This window comes from Centroberyx affinis, unplaced genomic scaffold (assembly GCF_046629955.1).
Source record: "Centroberyx affinis isolate AG114_WGS23_722 - 3 ecotype Tasmania unplaced genomic scaffold, CSIRO-AGI_Caff_v1 ptg000777l_1, whole genome shotgun sequence".
NCBI lineage: Eukaryota > Metazoa > Chordata > Actinopteri > Beryciformes > Berycidae > Centroberyx > Centroberyx affinis.
Window position 1 is genome coordinate 98,678 of NW_027279385.1, and position 18,238 is coordinate 116,915.

Below are 18,238 nucleotides of genomic sequence, written 5' to 3' on the forward strand. Positions count from 1 at the left end.
CAGCCGTGAATTGAAGACTGGGGGAAAACAAAGTAACACAGGCAAGCACAGACATACACACACACAGCTTTGCATCCCAAAGTCAATAGCACTGTCTAGAGAAAAAAACATTCTTTTGAGGGAAGACACGGAAACACACTGCAACATCACTTTAACAAGCCATCGGTGAAGCCAGCAGACAGCAGCTCTCTCTGGGTGAACAGACAAATTGTTTGACTGCACTGCAGTCTGTTCTTCTACATTCTCAAGATAGAGCTGGCAACATTCGGCTGCTTTCAGTGCCATCGGTCTTTTTCTACACACTTGGTTTCTCCGCACTTTAGTGCTGTGCCAAGAGAGCTGGTGGTAGAAACCGTTTGTCAGGGTAAACCAGTGAAGACGCATCCAGAGACATGCTTAGGGTCTGATCATACCTACTGTTTGTTTTCTTTGGTTTGAACCACAGTATAAAGTTAACTTTGCCACATGGTTTGTTTAAGTTCATACTGTGCAATAACAAGTGAAGTGTTTCTAAACAAATTTTTTTTGGTAACCTGTCCTAATTTTGATGGAGAGGAGTGATCAAAGCAAATCTAATTCAAGTTCCTGTAACTTATCTCAGCATGATGGACTTGATGGACTCTTTGTCGTAATTGACCTTCTCTGGTGTTCATACCAGTTAAGAACACATGAAGAAATAGCTGAATATGAGCTTCAATCCAGACTGCAGTTACCTTTTTTATGCTTGGCTTTCTAAGCATGAGGAACTGCTGGCTATCACGTCTCAACATCTGCCTCTTTATACCCATAAAACGTTGCATTTGGGGGTCGTTTCCTGTAGTTGGTTCGGATTGCATTCTCACTCCTAACAAACCACACTGCAGTTTGCCTGGAAGAGAACACAGACCCGCCTTTTCATGGGTCTTGGTGTGGTTATTTTATGCACCTGAGTTAATGGCATCGTTCTCACCTGCCCAAACTAAAGGAGTGAATGCTCCGGAGTTCAAATAAATCGCTCCAAACATGCCTCGTGTAAATGTCCTTAGATATCTGGATTCCTTTTAACCAATCACAGCAATCCTGAGCTCAAACTGGGAGGGGGTTGATGAGTGTGATCTTATGAGTTAATGCTGGCCCATGATGCTGAGCCATGTGGGATATAGAGGGTTGATGATGGGAAGCTGAGGGAGGGGTGAAGTTCAAAGGTTTGCTACTAAAAGCAGACAATGCTCTTATGTACATACAGTGAAATTAGCATGCCATTATGTTTTTGCTGAATGCTTTTATTCAAGGTGCCTATACAGTACCATGAGTGCATGCATTTTCTGCATGTGTGGCCCCAGTAGAACCCCCTAACCCAGGTAGTGTTAACCATAGAGTTAGACTGATATATTGGCTGAATAACAGAAAAACAGTCTGTAAAACCTACAATGACATTTTATTTTCTGTGTACATTTTAGTTATTCATGTAACTGTCCAAAATTTTTTTTTCTAAATAAATTATTCACTCAAAGTCAAAAATGTATCCCAGAGTTTCCCCTTCCATTAAATAGGTGAGGTGGGTCACCCTGATTTAAATAATTCCATTAGTGTTGGTTTTAGTGTCCCATGATGCTCTAAATGCTGTTTCGGAGGCTTTTTTCCACCATGACAAGAATACAGTGCCGGGGAAAACACTTGAATCCTTGTTTTGGCATACAAATGCTCACTTTTAAAGATACTGCATATTGGCACAAAATAGCAGCTATTGGCAGCTTCAGTACAAAAATATATTTATCGGCACTTGCTTTCAAAAATCCATATCAGTTGAACCCCAGTTAACGACATGCTCTATGTTGTAATGGAGGACAGAAGCAAGTTTGGGGTCCAAACAGAACTTCCTCCTTTCAACACAATGCTACTGTCCAGTATAGTCTTTAATGATGTAAGATTTAGGGGCGGAACTGAAGTTGTCCACTCACTTGTTCTGTGGGGAGAATAGGTAGATGGACCATTGCTCTCTGGTCTCACACCAGTCTGGCTTGTACACCTCCATCATCTTCTGGATACGGAAGCACATACTCTGGAGGGGAGAGGAGGAGGAGGAGGAGGAGGAGGGTAAAGAAGATGAACAAACAGACTGTTACACTGTTTCTCCCTCAACTTTAATAATGATTCTGGTATCTATTTGGTTTGGGTTTTCAGTTTTATCAGGGCACACTGACATCCTCTGTGAAAGGAAAGTCTTTTTTGATTTAAGTTACTGGAGCCAGAGATACTATTAAGATTGTTGGGGCTCTCTCAACATCACTCATGAAATCCTAGTCTTTTTTTTTTAGCATTATCTGAACACACTGGCACAATATCAGCTTGGGAAGAGATGATCATTCTTTTATTCTTTGATTATTTTTTATGCCATTTCTTTCTTTATTGGATAGTCACAGTGAAGAGAGACAGGAAGCATGGCAGAGAGAGGGAGAGGGATGACAGGCATGAAGGGTCCTGGCCCAGATATGAACCCAGGACGTCACGGGTACATGGTGTTTTTACTCTGATCATTCTGTTTTAGTGGCTTCCTTCCCACTCACATAATCTGTCTCTTCATCCAGATCGGCTCTGTCCTTGCGGGCGTTGAGCTGGGGGAAGACCTCGGCCAGCAGCTGGGCTTGGGGACCTGGAGCCTTGCCGTTACAGTCCCGGTGGTCCACCCCTCCGCCACTCCCGGCCCCGGACCCAGAACCCCCGGTGATCGACCCCCCCATCCCAGATCCCCCTCCACTCGTCCTCCTGGGGTCCGGGTAGGCGAGGGGCTGGCCGGCGGCCCGCAGCAGCTCCGGCAGCTCCAGGGAGAGCGCCCGGCGGTCCCTCCTGGCGGCGTAGCGCCTGGAGAACAGCAGAGAAGGCGGGGGGAGGGGGTGCGGGGGCAGGCCGTGGTGGGAGTGGGGCGGGTGGGAGAGGAGCGACTCCTGCTCGGCGGAGTAGGTGTAGGAGAGGGGGGAGCGGGTGCTGTGCACACGGAGGCTGCCCCCCACCAGAGGAGCCCCCCCAACCCCGTAGCTCCTCCGGCCCAGGCTGTTCCAGCTCGATCTGCAGGGCCGGAAAATACCCACTGATTAACAATACATCAAGGATGTAATTCAATATTAATGAGCAATTAATAAAGTATCAATAAAGAACTAATCAAGACTCATCAAGACAATCAATTTATTAAGATTTGAGTCTTAGGGTTAATAAGAGCATAAAACAATAGCAAAGGTTTGATATTCCCATGTAGAAGATTAAGGCTTAATGAAGTCATTAAGAATTCATGAAGGCAATAACTGAAATCAATGGCTGAATGTAAATCTATCTGTCTACCTGCGGCTCCATCCAGACTGCGGAGGGAGAGGGCGCCCCCAGTTGTGGTAGGCGGAGCTGCGACCATGGCGCTGGAACAGACACAAGCCTCAGGAATTATTGAAGCACTGCACAGACACACACAGCTGGTCCAATATCTGCAGTACAGACACATCAGAGATCACTGTGGGCAGAACCTGCAGCAGCAACGCATAAATACATCGCCGCTGACACTTTTGAAGCTGACATTGTCATTTATGTGTCAGGTGATAATTCATGAGCCATTAAAAACTTACTATTGTGTAATTTCACAAGGAACCTGCCTTTCCTTCCACTCCTGAAAAACCTTTCACTGATATTTGTCTTTTATTCAACAACAATATTCTATTATTGGACCGTGTGCTTAAAGCATGTTACCCTCTTGGAATGACATCACTCAGTTATCCAGGCCTATCCCACAGTGCAACACACATACACACACACACACACATGCAGCATTTAGGTTCAGGACAAGATGGGAAATGCTGGGTTTTGCTTTGCAACAGGGTGGAATGATGTTTATTCAGATGGCTGACATGCTTTTTCACAGTCCATTTTGTGTAGATATTTGATGTCTTATATGTGCAAGTCAAGAGGTGAGACACAGCATTTTGGAAGGAGTGTAAATGTATGCAATAATGTGAATGTATTCCATCCAGTCCTCAGAAACTGACATCCTCTCTTAATACAGGGGGTTCAACAGCCAATTCAGACAAAATCTAGTTACCTACACTTATATTTTTGAGACATTTGGTGCTTGGGAATGGAGTCGCATGTGAATATTAAAAGGAGCTTTGGTCATATAGTTGTACTGTATTTCAATTACTGCCTCTCTTAATACACTGCTTTCTTCCGAATCACCAGCAGTGAATTTGCCCTAACCCATTACCCAGACCTATAATATAGCACTACAGTGAATGGGAGGGAGGGCAGTTCCTCACCAACCACTCTGGAAGACTGTGGTTGTACTGGGCAGCCGCCAGATGTGAATTTGTGGATCTGTATGAATGAGAAGCAGGGCCTTGCTGAAAAAGAGAATGCCTTGGGTCAATCTTCTGTGGATAAATACATTAAAAATAAATAAATGAATATAAAATAGAAAGTTTTATTATCTTTTGTTCAAAGGAAATTGCACTGTACCATGCAGGCAATTTTCAAACCCCTGAACGCCGGTTCCACTTAGAGGAACATAACCAGTTGTGTTTGTTTCCGCATGTCTAATCCTCTCAGCGTGATAGGCCTAATTATATGTTTTACCCTTGGAAACGTACATGACGGCAATCAAAGCCTGAGTCGGTGCCATATACCGCTGGATGTACGCATCAGTCTCTATAGAAACTGCAGTGAAGCGTGCATGCTAACTGTTAAACGCCACCTAGTTTCTATACAGAAAGAGACTGTGGATCACTCACATGGAACATGGTGTATGTGTGTGTGTGTGTGTGTGTGTGTGTGTGTGTGTGCTCTAGACATCATGAATTAATGTCAAGACAATTTGTTCCACGCTATATGGCATAAGCCACAGACAACTGCTGGCACTAATTTACACTATGGCTCACTGTATATTCTGCAGTCTTTGCTGCCAACCATATCTACTACAACTTTCTCCTATATAAAACGAGAATGAATGCTAATGGATGTATCAAAATATAATTACATCAGACCATAAAAAGGGTGGTCACTCTCTATTACGCATATTATTGTCATGCGATATATTGATAAAAAAAAGTCATAATATGCATCACAGAGCTGAAAAAATAGATGAATGTGATGCGAGGTTTAACTAAAGTGTGACATGACTAATAGATATATGCACTCAACCCTTTAGTGTCTTTCACTACCATCAGTGCATACATTTTTAGCAAGAATGGCCTGTGTTGAACCGAACGCCATGATGTAATGCCTTGCTCTCCCCATTGAGCGCCACAGGGGATTGAACCCGTAACCCTGTCGGTGTTAGTGTCTTGCTCTATCCACTGAACCACAACTGGCCAGACACTGTTGTGAGTTGTTGAGTGTATCATTACCTCTACACTCTATACACAATCCCAACTGCTGATGGCGAAAGCATGGATCGTTGGATTGATGACATTTCAAGGGAGCCCATGTGGATGTGGATCATATTCAGGTTTTAAATTTTAGTTAGAAATTGATCATGACATCGGCCTTAGGAGAAAAAGACCAACTGCTACATGATGTATGGTTGAAGTTCTGTGAAATCCCCCTAGCTAGCATCAGAGTCTTGAGACTTTGCTAGCATGTCATTATCAATCAACAAACAGTTGCATTTCATGATTTCTTGTGTTTTGAACAAATTAATTACATAATGAAATGAAAAAATTGACTGGCAAATGTCTTGCTCTTCTGTATGGCCAGGAAACCTCTGCAGAGAGTCTGGTCTAAGACATTAGGGACATTCCTCATGCTGTAAAAGGCTTGTGGATTTCACATTTTGCTTTTTTTTTCCAAAGTTGAAGTTTGCCACTGCTGTTGGAGCAGCCGAGAACAGCACAGGCTCTACCTCTAAGACATTGTTCTTTTGTCGAAGTTGTATAAGAAAGGTAAATAAGTGTAAAATCCTCAGGAGAGTTTGCATACAAAACAATGTTATTACACGGGTGTAGTGAGATGCCACCGCAGTAATTTAGTAAAGTTTACTTCCGCCTACTTCCCCAGATTTGTGTATAGATGAACAAGGCGATGAAGTAGTCCCCCTCTGGCCCAATAAGTAACAAATATGTCACCTTGTTTTGGCATCTAATTGCAGCGCCCCCTTTGGGTTCCTCAGTGCAATTTTCAAAATGAAAATTAGATCAGCGGTGTCTGACATATCGTGCAACGGATGAACGATCCATAATCCACGTGATTTTATTGTAGGGGAGAAAAAACTGTCATGACATTATTCTTACGACCGCAGCTAAACTTGATTAATCCAGAGCTTTTGCCACCAGCGATGTAATTGGTGCCTTCTGATAGCAATAAACTTCAAAAGGTCTGAGAGAAGAGGAGGAGACTTCAGAGTGGAGTGGATCTCCCACACCCACTGTGTTAACATTATAACCTCTGATGTGAAGAGTGTTGCTTAACTACAGCTCATCATATCATCTCTCTCTCTCTCTCCCTCTCTCTCTCTCTCTCTCTCTGCCTCTCTCCTCTTTCATCCCCCAACTATATCTTCCACTCACTGCCTCTCTCTATCACCGTCTCTCCTTCCCTTCCGCTCTTTCTCCCTCTATCTCTCTATGGATGAATAGAACAGAGCAGAACAGTCAATTAATAGAGGTTGCCATGGCAACTGGATGCTGAGCCGAACCTCGCAGAACTGTTTTATTTCCCTTCTCTTTCTCTCTCTCTCTCTCTCTCTCTCTCTCTCTCTCTCTCTCTCTATTCATACTGATTTGGTCAAAAGCCGCACACACAAAGAGTAATATTACACATATTTTGGTGAAGACAGAGGTCCCCTAATACAACTAATCCTGTGGAAATCAAACTCAGTAATTTTAGCCATAATTTGTTTTTAGTGCAATATTTTGTTTTTGCTTCTTCTGGATGTACAATTTTTGTACATCCAGTTGCAGAGAAAAGTTACATTTTTTTTATTGATGACACAAGTGTTGTACTGCTTTGGAAAGGGCTTTCAGACAAATGTATTTTGTCCAAACTGTGTCTGATTACAAAGGGTCTGAATAACAGTGTTGTGAAAATATAAGCTTTGTAAATACAAGGGTCAGTCATGTTTCAAAGGCGCTGGGATAATTTTCTCGTCACTCCACAAAGAGATGTTTGATATCAAATGAAACTAGACTCTCCTAACCCTAACCCTTTTTTCCAACACTACCAAACACATCGCAATCCAAGCAACACAACTCATGCTACCCCCAGGGAAATATAGCAGCCAAACGTAACTTTTTACAGTCACACTGACAAAAATTTGTGTTGTTGTCCTGTTATGTCACAAAAGGTGTATGTTCATTTTGTCAAAAAAATGCCAGATTTTAGCTAGATTTTAACAGATTTTTATCTTCTTCCTGTCATGAAAAATTAAGTCACTAGTGAAATCTACAGAGCAAGTTTTTTGATTTGCTAAATCAGAAAGTAATGAAGTGTAAAATCCTGATAGCCTCATAGCCTGCAACCGTGTCCAGAGCACTGGTGATTTCAGCAAATTTCTGTATCCCATTGGGTGGTAATTCATTAATTACATGAGGTCCCTGCATAATACTAGTCCTGTGCGAATCAGGCTTGAGGGGAAGAGATTCACATTCATAATGTTGCCGCATATGTCTGCGTCCGTGTGTGTGTGTGTGTGTGACTGAGTGAATTTAGGGGAGGGCAGGGACTTAAGCGTGTGTATGAGTACCAGTGAGAAGGAACGTCTCTCCAGGCTGTTCTTGCCCAGGCTCATCACGCTGCTCTTCCTGGACTCGATGGCGAAGCTCCGCCTCTCTGAGGGGTAGGAGCCCCGGGGCCCCGACAGAGCACCCAGCTCCAGGTGACCGTTGGGTGTCAGGGTGCAGATCCTGGGGTCTGGAGGGAGTGGGGAAGAGAGGAGAGGTGAGAGAGTCAGGAATGGTTGATAAGGTGGCAAACACACTCTGTGGTTGATGGTTGAAGTCATGACCAGGTTTTTTTTTTCTTTAAACTCCGTCCCAAGCACGTTGCCAACTCCCCTTATTCACCCTTAGTGATGATGTTTACCGTTGATTTTTTCTGCTGTTATACTCCATTGTAGCTGTGCTGGAAATATCACAGCATGGCGTCACATCATCTACATTTGGCCAGTTATCCATAGGAATAAGAAAAATACACAAACAACAAAATGGGCCCAGAAATGCTAGGTAGATCATCAACAGCTGTTTGTTTTTTAACAGCATTTAAGTTTTTAAAGTTTTACAATGGATTTAACTATGTTATTTCAATTTGTTTTCAGTCTTGTATTCGCCTGTTAACCTTAAGCCTTTTTTCAAACCAAGATAATTTCCAATGCGACTTTTTTCAAGAATAGTACTGAATTAATAACATTGACATTAACTTATTACTTTGAAACAAGTGTCTGCCATACATAGTTCTATCAAAGTGAAACTACACTGAAAAAAAGTGAAAGATCATCCCTGATTCACTTTTTAAGAGGCTTTTGAGAGAGAGGGAGAGAGACAGAGAGAGAGAGAGAGAGTGGAAGAGACGGAAAGTCAGAGATAGGGAGAGTGGGAGTGAAAGCACTCACGACCCAGACTGACCCAGAAAGAAGCCAAACAACCAAAGGTACTACTCTGCTGTTTAAGTGGACAAAAAAATAAAAAGTAAAAAAAACACCTTGTTGCCTTTCGATCTATGAAGCAGAAACACGTTGCAGGCTTTCATCCTCTGCTTATACTGCACTGATGGAGTGATTCCCTCCATCTCTGAGCTCATGTTTAATCCTCGCTGAACCAGTTTGTTTGCTGGGTATGTTGAGGGAGGCTGTATAGCAGCTGAAACAGGTTCATTGTGAGTGCTGGATAAAGATACGGCTCATTCATTTTTCACGACTGCTGGCTATTTTCCCAGTTTTTGCAAGTTTTTAAGCTTTTGGCACCTCATTCTGTCTTACTTTGGTTTTTGGGTTGAGCACATCCAGCCTCTGCTTGTATAAGCCTCGCTGGAAAACAAATACCATCAGCTTAAATGCGAGATGCAAGCAGATTGTTGTGTATGTTGTTCTGTTTTGACATAAGTGGAGGAATCTGTGATAGTTTGAATGTGGTATCGGTGCTGACTCAAACTTAGACTTAGATTTCAAACTTTGGGTTTGACATCTTAAAATTACCTTTTGAAAAAAGTGACATCTGCTCTGACTAAGTGCATTCTGCACTTTCAATAAAACTTGATAACTTAAGTCCTTGATTGACAAAATTAGAACAATTTAACAGATGGGATCCTCTGGATTTCCATGATGCTGAAAAATTCAAGTAACTTTTCAAATGGTTATATAGCATTTTGGAACAGAAATCTTTAAATACTTACTTTACCTTTGTTAGATTGATAAGATTGAAGAGTGTAAATATGTCAGAACAGTTCTATTTCCATTATAAAAATGATACAAATTAGAGACAAGTTAGCTACAGTAAGTCAGAAGTTACAGTAGATGAGTCAGTAATTTGAAATTCCACTCAAGGCTAAAGTTATTGATGGATAAAAAAACTGAATAATGCAAAGTGGATTTCAGAGTGGGAGGGAAACATGCCATCGGCTCACCAGACAACTTGAGGGAGTCATTGTGCTTCTCGCTCTCGTCAAAGTTGGAAGAGGAGCGGTCGTCATCCGAATAGGAACGATTGGCATCTCCCTGGAGAGACAGAGAGAGCATTTAGCATTTAGCTGCCTTAATGTGATAGAGAGAGAGAGAGAGAGAGAGAGAGAGAGAGAGAGAGAGAGAGGGAGAGAGAGAGAGAGAGAGAGAGAGACAGAGAGAGAGAGAGAGAGAGCAGGGGACACACTAGGTGGACTTTTAAATTTCTAACCGATTTTGAAAGGACATTGCATCACACACATAACAGCTGTGTCCGATTGTCATGATGGGCAAATCTGGTGTAATAATCCTCTAGTTTGTAGCTACCCTTAGACAGAGACCGAAGGAGTGAGGAAAAGTGAGAGAGACAGAGAGGGAAAGATGGACAGTAACAGAGAGAGAGAGAGAGAGAGAGAGAGAGAGAGAGAGAGAGAGAGAGAGAGAGACTCAGAAAGAGAGTGATAGCTGTTTTGTTTCGGCATTTCAAAAGGATCAACCCACTGATCGAAAAGCTTGTTATTTATCACGGTGGTTCCCCTCCAACACACACACATCATAGCGACATGCCATAAATATCGTTATGCTTTATTCCTTTCCACTTTGCATTTGCAGCAAAACTCAACCGAGTTACTCAACCGGACTACAACTTTCCAGTGATGCTTCTGTGGGTTTGACAGCTGATGTAACACGGAAGATTGACAGCATCGTTTCCACTGAGATGGCTGGCTTCAGAATTTATAATGTCAACATGCCAACATCACTTTTTAATGGCTGATACCAGCTCTGAGCACTAGATATACTGAATGATACTATTACCAATCCTATCCATTATTTGTCCTGAACAAAATAGACTTTGACCACAAGTTTGGGATCACTGGACACGAAAAAATTATTGAAATGTAATCTGTTTTTCTCTATTGGGGAAGGAAAACCCATTGCTTTATGTTGTGCACATGGCTCTTAGTAGCAGAGTTTTAGTAGTTGAGAAATATGCTGTTTTCATCCTGGTATCAGCCCAGTTTCTATCAGTGTCAGTCCCATTCACACTGCTAGAAATTCCAAAGGCCTTTACTGATTTGGCTGGGTGTGTAATATATGTAATATAATGGTGACACAGTCAATCAATTACATAGTCATAACAAATCTGATAAACCAAAGCAGTGCCTTGTTTTACCTACACAACTCAATTTATATTGAGACAAAAAGCAAACGTTTATGACAGTGACTTTAATTACAAGTTTTCATCTGAAATGAATGTCAAACATTAGTTATTAATGTAATGTAGCTCTATGGTCTTCATGTGTGTAAGTGGGTAAAAACATGCAACTTAAAAGAGTTTGATTAGTTTTGCTCTATGGAATGTGAAAACTTTAAATGTGCAAAAGTTAAAGTTTCATTGCCTCATAGCACAAAATGAACATAATATACAGTATATGTAGGGCATTGATAGGGTTGTTGATCTACTGATAACTCAACAATTACTTCAACTTACCTTCAATGTACTGCTGAGATTTCTGGCTTTCAAAACTCACTTTCTGACCTGTAACCTGTTTTGGAACAAAAACTCCCCGCCCATTGCCTCGCTCATTGGAATTTCAAGCCACAATAGGACTTCCTGTGTTCTGTTGAGGCTTTTCTTTTGAAGAATGGTAATGATCAAACCTGACCCGGGCACCACTTTCATTAACAACTGGATTCAAATACTGAAATGGGTTTATTATGGAAATGGGCTTGTCCTAGTGTTCTTCACTTCAGCTAGAAACCATGCGGCTGTACTTGGGTTTGGCAGAGTGCCCTTACCTCTGCCTGAAAGCCCTCAACCAAGATGGCCACCAGCAGGTTGAAGAGGACATAGTTGCCAAAAGTCATGAGGGCCACGAAGTAGAGGGCAGCCAGCGGAGAGGTGGCCGCCATGCCGTTGTACAAAACTGCATTCCAGTCCTCCTGGGTCAGAATCTGAACAAATAACACACACACACACACACAGAGTGAGAGAGTGAGTGAGAGAGAGAGAGAGAGGGAGAGAGAGAGAGAGAGAGAGAGAAGATATAATAAGATAAGTTAAGATGAAACTTTAATGATCCCCGCGGGGAAATTGGGTCATTGCAGCAGCAAATGAGATTAGAATATAGATAGAAATACAGTAGAGCATATTGAAGATTAAAGATAGCGTCTCCATCCTGCCAACAGAGAGATCCAATATGCTTGAAAGAATTCTCGCTTTGTTGACTATTAGCAGATTTACAGGTTAACAAATGTTTGCATAGTTGTACACATGATCAGATTTACAGATGGAAGTAATGTGTGTAGAGAAACATGGACCAGCTCAAATGGATAGGGGAGAGATATGTACAAGTCATATGCATGAACGCTGATCAGATAGTGCCAAGATGTACAAAGTAATCCAGAGTCCAGAGCAGAGCATAGAGACCGGTGTGTGTGTGTGTGTGTGTGTGTGTGTGCAATTCATGCTTGTGCATACAGTATATCGGTGTGTTAATTACCTGGAAGACGGTGACGATGGCCCACAGCAGGGAGTCAAAGTTCTTCCTGTCTGGCACTGTGTCTCCAGCCTCCGTCCTGAGACTGAACTTACAGCCAAAGATGTGCATCCCCAGGATACTAGAACACAAGACAGCAACAGGAGCAAGGCCAGTGGTGAGATTAACACACACACTGAAAATGTATTTATCTACCCAACCGAACTGACATAGAGAAGAGGGTTATCTTGCTCTTCCAATACGTCTGCCATTACTCACATACCTTTTGTTTGGAAACATAGGGAACTTGACCGCCGTTTCAGAGTAATGACTGGGAAGTCTGCTGCTATTGATTTGCTAAATGTGCACATGAAATAGCTCTAGCATAAATGGAACTTTGTTGCCCACTTACAATAGCTCCTTTTGCACTGCTCTGCTTTTACTGATTTTTATCAATGATGGGCTTTGTTGTCTGTGTCCTGAGAATTATGGCATTTTTTGATGTAGCTCTCTGTATTGGATTTCAGCTGCAACAAAAAATGTGGGACAAGAAAGGGAATGTGAATGTGAACGTGAATGAACCTTACAAAGCCTGGAGACAAAAGATGTCTTCTGCTCCAATGGACTTGTCAATATAAAGTACCACTAAAAATCTGAAAGTAATGGGATGAGCCTTCTAGTGTGCAGTAGAATACAATTATCGCTATATGGATAATTATTCCTGCTCTAACCAGCACCGCTGTGAACAGCGCATCAATCCATGGTCTCAAACTACCATTACAAATAGCATTTATAAATACCATTATAAATTATTATATACTATTATATAATGTTCCTGCTCTAAGCAGCACCCGAGAGGAGCACCACTACAAATAGGGCGTCTACAATCCATGTTATCAATCTGAAAACTAAATGAAGCATGGATTTGGATGAAGCAATTTTATGCACAATTAAATCACAACAATGATGAAATGAGGAAATTAGTGTTATTGATGGCGTAAAGTAGTTGATGTGTGCTTTGAAAATTCACAGAACTCCTAGAAATACTCCTACTACTAATACGAAATGGTGACACAAACATAGAAAATTGCTGTCTAAACAAGTGCTTGTACTTGCAACTCAAGCGTGTGTGTGTGTATATGTACGTGCCTGAACATGTGTGTGTTTGTATATATACAGTATGTGCGTGTCTGTGCCCACACATACATGCGTGTTTTAGGGTCATTGCCGATTCTGTCCACATCACTCTATGAAACAAAATCACCAGAAGTGGCTCTTGAGAGGAAACTGAAGCTGAGAGAGGCAGGGGGAGAAAGAGAGAGAGGGATGTGGCCATTGATCGCCCACTGAAGGACACTCTAGGCCTTTTGTGCAGCGCTGTGTCAGTGTTTGAGCTTCTTCAAGTGTCTGCTTGTTATTTTGTACCAGATCTTCAAGTGTCTGCTCTTTATTTTCCACCCAGGGTTAATAGCCGCTGCAGAGCACTGTGACCTTCTCTATTTCAATGGCAGCTGTCGAGCTGATGTGCAGGCCTTTGTAATGACAGGTAAACAGAAGCCGGCACATACAGATACACACATAAGTGAAGGTTTGAATAATGTTCTCTCTCTCTGTCATCAGTCTGCCTGAGAAACTGTGAAATATTGTGAAGGATGAAAAAAGAACCAACAGCTTACCTGAAGATGAAGATGAAGAGCATGAGCAGCATGCAGAAGGTGGCCACGTTGTCCATGGTCTTCATGAGGACCACCAGCTGCCTCCTCAGCGCCGGCATGAACCGCACCAGCTTCAGCACCCTCAGCAGCCTGAAGGTCCTCAGCACAGACAAACCGCCGTCCGATTGGCCGATGATCTCACACACACTGGGCAGAGGAAGACAGATCAGCCAACCAACCAACCAACCAACCAACCAAGGCATGTTAGAGAAGGAATAAATGCATAAAATAGTATCTATCTATCTATCTATCTATCTATCTATCTATCTATCTATCTATCTATCTATCTATCTATCTATCTATCTATCTATCTATCCATCCATCTATATATCTATCTATTTATATATCCATTCATCCATCCATCCATCTATCTATCTATCTATCTATCTATCTATCTATCTATCTATCTATCTATCTATCTATCTATCTATCTATCTATCTATCTATCTATCTATCTATCTATCTATCTCCAAAAACAGACTGAAGACTGAAAGCCATTCCTCAGCATCTGCAGTAGCCGACTGGCTGCTCCTCCAGATCATTTTTCTGTTGTGTCTGAATGCTCTCATTTCATCTTTTGACATAAAGGTCAAAATTGACATCATCACTGTAATTCACATTTACAGCAGGGATAGAATGCTCTCTCCTCTAGGCAAATAAGCCTATGTCTGCCTAGCTGAATACAATTTTAATACTTGAAAAAACACAAAGAGTGATTGGTCCATATGAAGTGAACATTTTCTTAAATAAACAAATACATTTGTAGACTGCTGACTACCAAGTGATATTCTCATTCATGTACAGTTTTTATGCTTGCCAGAAGGGCAAGCGTCTACAGGTGCTGATGCCACTAGGAGACTGTAGGAGTTTTATTAGGTCCTTGCTGAACTATGTGCATGTCTGAAATGCCTGCACTAGTAACCTTTATGGGCCAGCTGTTGGCCCGGCAGTTACTGCTCCTGCTGCGACTATTTTTCACTGCAGCTGCATTGGAAGATTGCTTTTTCCATTTCACATGTCTTTACAATTCAGATTGCTTGTGGAAGCCTTTTGCTAGCTAGTAGAAAATTCATTTCAAGTTCACTGGTTTCCTGATGAGGTCAGTCGTATCACTTTACAACATCAGATTGTTTGATTCAGGTTATGCACGTTGTTTGCTGGGCTTCTTGGTTGTATAACGGCTTCATCCTTTTATGAGGATATAACATTACCATGGTAGGCCTTCCTAAACATATGTTAGCAGTAATGTTAGTTGTTAGTGGTGATATATTATTGGTGATTTGATTTTCAATACATTATTAGCCAAGGCACTCACAGCTGGCAAACATGTAATTAACACTAAGCTAGTTTTCACTTCCATTCATATGATCCATGGCATCAACACCACACTTTGATTGTTTGTAGCAATCAAGTCTCAGTTAATGTTCTGTAGATGGAGTTTCATCAAACTTCCATTGTTGGATGTTCTGCGCTGATCTTGTTCATTCTTCCCATCACAATAGAACTCTCATCTGATTCATTCATATCAATACTGGAGGGCTAATAGCCTCAATGCTCATCATCAGGCCCTTTGTTGCCAGTGTAAAAGGGAGACATCATTACTCTAATTCATATTTAAAGTGGATAAAATGCTCTGTCACCTCTTTACAGCAACATAAGGAGATGTGGGCAAAATAGTAGCTGAATACATTACTAATACTTGAAAAAACATAAGGTTTATGTTTCCATGTTTGAGGATGCTAAAGTTTTGGACATGTTAAATCAATCTCTTACTTAATTGCTTAATTCCTTTACTATTAATATTTTCTATTCCCATAGGGATCACTGAAGTTTCTTCTCATCTTGTCTTTTAAGTTCCAGTGGATTTTCATCGTGTTCCCTATGTGAACAGAGCACCATTGCTTTGAAAATCTGGAATCACAGAAATGTGTCTTTTAGTAGACATGGCTATCAAAGGATACTTCCAGCACATCAAAATAGCATCAAAATAGCATCAACTATGCACAGGCCAAGAGTGAAAGGGGCCACTTTCACACAGCATGAATAGCTGAGGACATTCAGATAGATGAAGGGAGGAAAGGGAGGGCAGGCGAGAGATAAGAAGAGAGATGTAGATTTGTTCAATCAACATGTATCTTCTGTGAAGGCCCGTACAATTGATCTTGCTTAATTTGAGTAGCTTTGATGTGTATTTGATCTCTGGGTTATAATGGGGATCAGAGACAGAGGCGCTCAGCCAGATGAATGGAGGAAACAGCAGCGGATCAAAGGCACAGCCACTCACCTGAAGCTCAGCGCACAAATAACAAAAGACAAAACCTGTTTGCTGCTGACGCTTTGGCATCGCAACAGAGTGACAAACAAATACATACAGGTGGTACATTTCACCCAGGTGGGTGACAATTTGACAAAACATAACATGAATTATTTTCCTGCTGGATTTCTTTCCAAAAAAAATATATCCACTGTGGGAAACAATAAACGCTACCAGAATTTCATCAGTCAACATTTCAAAAACAAAGATTTTTCTGTCCAAAACCAATTTTGGAATGAAGTTGTTAAAATGACATAGGCCTTTAAAACCAATCTGTGCTGCTTACTCTCATGCCATCAATAACTTTCTTCCAAATCATATATTTATGAAGTTTATATTTTGTCATGAAACTTTATCTCTTTGATTCATATGCCTGTTGCCTGTACTGAAAATCCATATGCATGGGGCTAAAACTTAAAACCCTGGAGGATAACGCTGGTTTATGTGGATTGTTGTTGATAAAAGTTTTGACAGCATTATGTTCGCACTGCTTCTCATACATCTGTACATATATTATTTATATTTTGGATAAAATTGAATAACAGTATTGATTTGGAAAATAATCATTAGAAGGGCTTCACATTAATACACTGTTATGTCTGTGGGATGACAAAGCACAGCCAAGTTTTTCATGTTAATCATCAAATATTCTGTGGTGGTTTTCAAACTGTAGTGGGTGGGAATGCTTTCACCTTGTGAGAGGCAACTGAGTAGGCGGACTTGTAATGTGGTAAAAACACCTCTAACTTAGAACTTGTTCTTTATTTATGTTATTTTTTTAGATTAACTAAGTGAAGTTCTCACCTCATTTCAGTGTTGTTCCAGTTGTGCCTTATGATATCAACATTGTGTGCTATACAATATGTGTGTAAAAGCCTACAAATAAACCAGTAATATGGTTGCACTTATTGCACTTAATCTTACACCATTTGAGCTGTACCTTATGATGACGATGATGCCATCAAAGACGTTGTAGGGATTCCTCAGGTAGCTGAAAGAGCCGAATGCCGTGAGTTTCAGGATCATCTCCAAGGAGAACATGCTGGTGAAGACGATGTTACAGATCTCCAGAACGTTAGTGAGTTCCTCAGGCTGGGAGAGGAGAGGAGAGGAGAGGAGAGGAGGGGAGGGGTGGGGAGGGGAGAGGAGAGGAGAGGAGAGGAGAGGAGGAGGCGACGGGAGGGGAGAGGAGGGGAGAGGAGAGTAAAAGACAGGATAGGAGAGGGGACGGGAGGGGAGAGGAGAGGAGGAGGGGGGAGGGGGAAGGGGAGAGGAAAGGAGGAGAGAAGAGGATGAGGGGACAGGAGGGGAGAGGAAGGGAGAGGAAGGGAGAGGAGAGGAAAAGAGAAGAGATGAAAGAAAAGGAACAGAGAGGAGAGGAGAGGAAAACAGGAGAGAAATAGAAAGAAGATACATTGAAAAATAGAAAGAGGAAGAGGAAGGAGATGGGAAAATGAGGAGAGGAGAGAGTAGGGAAGTTGAGGGAGTGGAGAGGAAAGAGTAGGGAAGAGGAAAAAAAATAGAAAAAAGATTGGAAGAAGGAAAGGAAAGAAGATAAATAAAGAGAGGAAGTTGAATGAAGAAATGGAGAGGGGAGGAGAGGAGAGGAGGGGGGAGGCAAGAGGAGGCAGGATAGGAGAGGAAATGAGGAGAGAAAAGGAAATAGGGGAGGAAATGAGAGAAGAAGGACAAAGAAAAAAGAGGAAATAGAGAGTGAGGACACTGTGGCAGCGTTATACTGTAGGTCACTTTGGTTACGCATTCACCAACCACAAGCTGTCCCAGCCAATCAATACATGGAGGAAATAAAGCTATTATCCAGTGCCACCCACACACACACACACACACACACACACACACACACACACATATGTACACACAGCAAGTGCAGCAAGTGTAATACATTACTGACGAGAACAGAGAAAAGCAAAAGGAGACTCCACATGGCTGAATCCTCCCTCTCTCTCCGTCTATCTCTCTCTCCATCTTTCTTTCACTTTGTCTTCTCTTTGTGTAGTTATCAGCCATTTCACTCCCCATGGATCGACTGGCCCAAATCGATTGGTGGAAAGGGCAAGGAGTGGCACAATAGCTTGTACACACAACCTCACACACACATACACACACA

General features: G+C 41.8%; 1 protein-coding gene across 1 annotated transcript in view; it reads right to left on the minus strand.

The window, feature by feature from the left end:
- LOC139644717 (voltage-dependent T-type calcium channel subunit alpha-1I-like) overlaps window positions 1–18,238 on the minus strand; it is a gene marked incomplete at its 5' end in the record, with an annotated part of 105,185 nt that overhangs the window by 66,341 nt on the left and 20,606 nt on the right. The window contains 9 exons of the mRNA XM_071520175.1: window positions 1,941–2,041; window positions 2,547–3,045; window positions 3,316–3,386; window positions 7,694–7,860; window positions 9,568–9,658; window positions 11,402–11,557; window positions 12,106–12,223; window positions 13,758–13,943; window positions 17,051–17,202. Coding sequence (XP_071376276.1) covers window positions 1,941–2,041; window positions 2,547–3,045; window positions 3,316–3,386; window positions 7,694–7,860; window positions 9,568–9,658; window positions 11,402–11,557; window positions 12,106–12,223; window positions 13,758–13,943; window positions 17,051–17,202 — 1,541 coding nt within the window. The remainder of the gene's footprint in view (window positions 1–1,940; window positions 2,042–2,546; window positions 3,046–3,315; window positions 3,387–7,693; window positions 7,861–9,567; window positions 9,659–11,401; window positions 11,558–12,105; window positions 12,224–13,757; window positions 13,944–17,050; window positions 17,203–18,238) is intronic.